Source organism: Asparagus officinalis, chromosome 1, assembly GCF_001876935.1.
Source record: "Asparagus officinalis chromosome 1, Aspof.V1, whole genome shotgun sequence".
Classification (NCBI taxonomy): domain Eukaryota; kingdom Viridiplantae; phylum Streptophyta; class Magnoliopsida; order Asparagales; family Asparagaceae; genus Asparagus; species Asparagus officinalis.
The window spans coordinates 114,504,663-114,510,526 of NC_033794.1; the positions used below are offsets into that span (position 1 = coordinate 114,504,663).

At 32.7% G+C, this 5,864-nt stretch overlaps 1 protein-coding gene across 1 annotated transcript in view; it reads left to right on the forward strand.

Annotated features, from left to right (window-relative positions):
• LOC109829079 (CDP-diacylglycerol--serine O-phosphatidyltransferase 1) overlaps positions 374 to 5,864 on the forward strand; it is a 15,282-nt gene continuing 9,791 nt past the window's right edge. Inside the window, exons 1-8 of the mRNA XM_020396155.1 lie at positions 374 to 1,419; positions 1,948 to 2,013; positions 2,189 to 2,248; positions 2,631 to 2,721; positions 3,247 to 3,301; positions 3,381 to 3,460; positions 3,576 to 3,692; positions 3,781 to 3,903. Of these exons, the coding sequence (XP_020251744.1) occupies positions 1,193 to 1,419; positions 1,948 to 2,013; positions 2,189 to 2,248; positions 2,631 to 2,721; positions 3,247 to 3,301; positions 3,381 to 3,460; positions 3,576 to 3,692; positions 3,781 to 3,903 (819 nt within the window). The 5' untranslated portion in view covers positions 374 to 1,192. The remainder of the gene's footprint in view (positions 1,420 to 1,947; positions 2,014 to 2,188; positions 2,249 to 2,630; positions 2,722 to 3,246; positions 3,302 to 3,380; positions 3,461 to 3,575; positions 3,693 to 3,780; positions 3,904 to 5,864) is intronic.

A 5,864-nucleotide genomic window follows, 5' to 3' on the forward strand; every position in this document is an offset into this window, starting at 1 on the left:
GCCTTTCTTCTGTTCCTCAATTCTTTTCCTCAAATTTGTTGTCATAAAGTTTGTAATCTTCGTTGGGTTTTTGAGCGTTTCTACCCTCAGTTGCTGTATGTGATCAAAATCCGATCTTTTCCCTCGACTTCCTTTTGCTTTTAGTTTTGGGGTAGTGGAATAATTAGTTATTTTAAGTGTTTTTATGGGGTTTTAATTGGGTTTATCTATGTTTTTCTATTTCATGTGTAATAAGTTTTTTTTATGGGGTTTTTGCTTTGAGATTTTTGGATTGGGTTTTATTTTATATTTGATTTTGTGATTGATTCTTTTTACTGTGAGAGCATGGACTTGAAGGGATCTTGACGCTATTCTGTCAAAATTTGATATTTTTGGGGTTGATTCTATATTACACTTTATAAGAACTTCACTTAAGAAACTGCTAAAAAGATCATTTTTTTGGGAAGCTGTATATATGTTTTTATTTAGTTTAATACTCTTGAGTTGGTTTCTGAGATAACCTACCTGCATGACTTTGTTATGTAACCTGGGCTAGGCTTTATTTCTATCATAATTTTTGTTATAACACTACATTTGGTTATGAAATAAAGAAAAATATTTTTCAATTTAGCGTTCGCTTCATTTTCCTGATATTAGTTATCTAGGGCATGATGATGATTTGTACTTGTTTCCCATGGAGCTAGAATTTATGCTGAACTTATTTAGTAGTGATATTTTTAATACAATTGAGCTGATTATAGAAGCTTCCAGCATTAAAACATGTACTTTTTACACTTTATTAATAATTATTAACTTCTCCATGTTCTGTTTTTCAACCATCTCAATTTATTATAGAAAACCTTCATATCGACAGTCTTAATTATTTCAAGTAACAAGCATCAGTATTTCAATTTCTTTTTGGAGGACCAGGATGAGTGTTTAAACATCTTTAGCTTTGCATGCTGTGAATTTGTTTTTGTTTCTGATTTTTTTCTCCCTTCCAAGATGTATGTGAATTTTGGAGTTCAGGGTTTCCTATTGCTTATGTTTTCAGCTTATTTTTAATTTATCCAATATTATTCTTTTATAAGCATATCCAAGATTTTATTAGAATGTTTATTTTTCTTTTTTCTTTGCCTGTAGTGTCTTAGCTTTATTCTTCAAAGCTTCAATGAGTATGAAGCTTGAATTTGCTTGTTTGGAACCATAATTTATGACCAAATTACCATCTCATATCTTGATGTCTTTGATTACAGTGTTAGTGTTAAAGCTGCTTATGGAGGTTAATGGCTGGAGAGGAACTAGTGTGAATAATGTTGGTCAAGAGATTGATAGCAGTGCTAGATTACATAATGATGTCGATGACTGTGATCCATGGACAGCATGGGCATACAAACCTCGTACAATTTCTTTGCTATTTATAGGCACATGCCTTCTAATGTAAGTCTTAAGTGCAATTTCAGTGATGTATCAGTTACATATTACTTTAACATACACGTTGATTTATATATTCTCCTCAGTGTAATTGGTTCAATGTAAAGGGCCAAACATAATTAAAATTACTTTTTCTAGTGTTTTAGTAATATTGGATCCTAGACTCTGCATATTCAGGCTGTGAGTTTTATGATAACAGAGATCTGAGACTGTTGAGGATCAGTGTTAGGGTGTTGTATGATTTAGGTTTCTTTAGATCAGTGAGGATCGACATAAGATGCATTTGTATAGGGAGAAGTACAAGGTTTATGGGTATCCAAGTTTGGAGACTATGCCATTGGCTCTGTTAGTAAATTAGCTGATGTTTTGAAAAGAAGTTCGTAATTTGTAATAAGCTTGCTGTAGATTCAACATAAACGAGAACACATGCTGTCTGGAAAACAATATTTAACTCAAGTTTAAATGTCATAAATTTCATATTCAAAAGAAGCACTAATTTTCGATTTATCTAAGTGACTAAATTTTGTTTTACAGTTGGGCAAGTGGAGCATTGGATCCAGAAAGCACTGCATCTCATGACCTTGTTACATCTGTAAAGAGGTATGCTTATTGCAAAAGAAAATTAATTAGGGGCTTCTATTATACAATCTCAGTTGAAGCTTATTTATCTTTCTTTCTTTTTAGAACAGAGACGTGACTTTACACTTCTTTTATCTTCTTATTCTTTAAAATTAATGGTAAATTCTTGCTGACATCTTTGTCATTTTCTATTTAGGGGTGTGCTGGCTATGATTGCAGTGTTCCTAGCTTATTCTTTGCTCCAAGCACCTTCAACGTGAGTTATGAATTCCATAGTGCTGATTCTAATTATTTAATCCTGTTTATTGTGCCTCTTAAGTTGTACTTATTCCTTCTAATAGTTCAATGATATTTGGCATCCATTCAAACTTTCTCTCTCTTGAACTCTGTTTCAGCATCTTCATTCTAGATAATTTTTTTTCGTTGTAGGTTAACATGAATAATACACACGGAAATGGCTTCTTGCCACTAACATATAAATGGCAGTGTGCCAACTTTCGTTAATTGTGTAAAGAACTCATAAACTTGAGGAACTTCATCCAAAATCTCAGACAACCAGAAATTACTTTAATAAAGATATACATTAAATAATCTAGGTATTAATGGTCTTAAACTTCAATGTTTTGGATATTTTTCAGGGTGCTCATTCGGCCACATCCTGCTGTATGGCGTTTAGTTCATGGAATGGCTGTTGTTTACCTTGTTGCACTTACCTTTTTGCTCTTCCAGGTTTGCCACTGACCCCTTAGCTTTTAATTGTGAAAAATAAATTCATTGGTTTTCTAGTTCTGCAAATGTCAAAGAAAACTTATTTTTTATTTTCTGTAGTTTTCTTTGCACAATCCGGTATAGGTTTAATACAAGTGTCTATAAACAGCTCACTTTCAAACCAAACGCCGAAAATTGAAGTCTTGGGTTGAGTTCTCACACTTTTTTGTGTCGGATTTAATTTCATTATATATCCTGTAGAGAGTTGTTCCATTTTGCATTTACATCTCTCTGCTCTGGTGGACATTATGAAGCTTCTATGTAACCCAAATTATATTCTGTCTCATTTTTGATCCAAGGCAGATTGCTTTTGTCTGTTGGCATCTTTTGGACCATATTCTGTTAACTTCATCAATGGTTTTTATTGCTCTAGTGAAACTTTTTATTTTTTATTTTTTTTAATGAGATGTGTTTTTTTTTCCTTCTCTCTCTCAAAAAAAAGTGTTACTATTTAATATTCTCTAAATATTATCATGCTCTTTCCAGAACCGTGATGATGCTCGGCAGTTTATGAAATTTCTTCACCCTGATCTGGGAATTGGTATTTCATTTAGATGCTTTGTGAATTATTAGTTTGAAGGATTTATAGAATTTTAGCCTCATTGTTTAGCTTTCTGCAGAACTTCCCGAAAGATCTTATGGAACTGATTGTCGTATTTATGTGCCTGAGAATCCAAAAAGCAGGTTTATCAATGTTTACGTATGATTTCTTCTGTCACCTACCTAATTTCCTTTTAATACTATCTGCTTGAATTCATTTACGTTTACAAGATCCAAATTTTCAAGGTGCTGATTTTGGTTTTAGATTTTTGTAGGATACTTTGTTTGATGAATTTGTTCTCGCTCATATTTTTGGATGGTGGGGAAAGGCTATAATGATTCGCAATCAACCACTTCTTTGGGTACTTTCGATAGGATTTGAACTAATGGAGGTATTTTCTAGAACCGCCAATACTTACTTCCCTAATTGTAGATAGACATTGATAACTTCAATTTATTTATATGAATACTATTTTTCAGCTTACCTTTCGCCATATGCTGCCAAATTTCAACGAGTGCTGGTGGGATAGTATTGTTTTGGACATTTTAATCTGCAACTGGTTTGGTAAGGTCACAACTATAAATAATTTGCAATATTCGAATTTCTACACCTTTATTGAATAATTTAATCTGTAAAGTTAAAGTTTGATCAGCATACTTTTGTTTTAATGCCTTTACTTATCTTTCAGTTAGCTATCATCATTCTAGGAATAAAGACACTCAATATTAGATATTTAAGATAATAAACTCTTGCCAACTTTAACTTTGTTTCTTTTATAAATACGTCTGCAGTGTTCCTCCTGAGCTCTTGGCTTCAAATTTTGTTAGAATAGCATCTCATCTTTCTTATTTCTTTGTTGATTGATCAAAAAACCAATCATCTTAAGGACATATCAAGTTGTATGAAAATAAAATGTATTTGTAAGGAGAAAAATCCATTGCGTTGTATATATCGCTTGAAGCATAGAGATATCTAGCAAGAAAATGTTACTAAATAATCTTACTTTATTAAGGCTTTGATAACTCTCTCTGCCTGCAGTATCCTTTGCAGTAGTTATTTGCTAGAAATTGCCCTCATAATATGGTTACCATGGTTGATAACTTGCCAGTGGAAGCCTTTTTCTTTATTATGCTTTATCCTTGTTGCCTTGCTGCTCTTAATTTCTTTGTTGGTTCCTAATTTCACTTAATCACCATAAAAAGCCAATTCCGTAATATTTGCTTATATATTATTGTGTGTCATCCTGGTTCCTGGTATACAAACCAACTTTACATCCGCCCTTTAGGAGGTTCTTTTTGTATTGTCATGATCACTAGATAACAGGAAGTCTATAGAACCTATGCATTACACAGTAAGATATGGTGCCAATGTGAGAACTTCATGAAAGAAAATAATGCACAGTATGTACCTCAAAAGGCGTGACATGTATCCCAAAGAATTGAATTGTCTACTGAGAAAATATTAAAGGGTAGGAATTAGCGTTGTCAATGCACAAGGCGCAATGCAGGGCGCAAAGAATCTTTACGCGCACATGCACAAGGCACAATACGATGCGTGAGCCCAAGTGATGTGAGGCGCACACCGCACACATAATTTTTCAAGATATATAATCAAGCATGAAAGAACATGTTTAGGAATTTACATAAAAAATATGTCAGGATAAATAATATCTTACTACAAAATCACAATATAAGGTTCTAATTTGCTAACACCCAACATAGCAGCAAAATTCATAAATTTTCAAATAAAATGTCAAATCAAGACTAATATCCAAGCAAAGAGTAGTTATGGTCCTCAATTGAAGGCAACCAAAAATGCCTAATGCATTTATTTTGTTTGTTGGGATATGGATTATCGAGTATAAAGTCTTGATTAAAATATTAACAAACAAAACTATATAAGGGTATGTACTACATGCACCTTGCGCAAAGCGCAAAGTTAGGATGTATGCAAGACACAAAAGGCGCTGTTGCATTAGATGTGGGGTGCTTGCTCAAGGCGCAGTGAGGCGCGCGCCTTTGAAAACACTAGGAAATGATATTTTCAATCAGATCAGCGATAAAAAAAAATCAACTTCTTAATCTGCAGAACTTGATGTTATAGAGTTCTGTTAAATATTCAGGTTTCATATATGTTTAATTTGGTATCTAAAAAAGTAAGTTGGTGTGCTAAAGTTTCTAGGGATTCCAGAGGAAATTCAATGGCCACTTGAACTGAAATTTTACTGTGACGTTATGGATTCTTGAACCAACTTTCCACTACAATTTCGTACTGTACATATATGATGATTTGTTTTTGACTTTCTAATTCAAGATTGCTTAATCCTAATTTTCTGTCTTTAATTGTGAGGAATTGTGCATGGTCAGTTGGTCATAACTTAAAACAGTTTTCCTTTCTACCAAAATAGTAATCAATGTTTTTATGTTTGTCCTTAATGCAAATATAATATTTCTTATCCACATTTACTTAAATGCTTACACCCTAATAATTAATTTTATTGAATATGATGAGATGAATGTGAGTTAAACCTTTATGCTCTTGTTTGTGATTTTAATCAATTTAT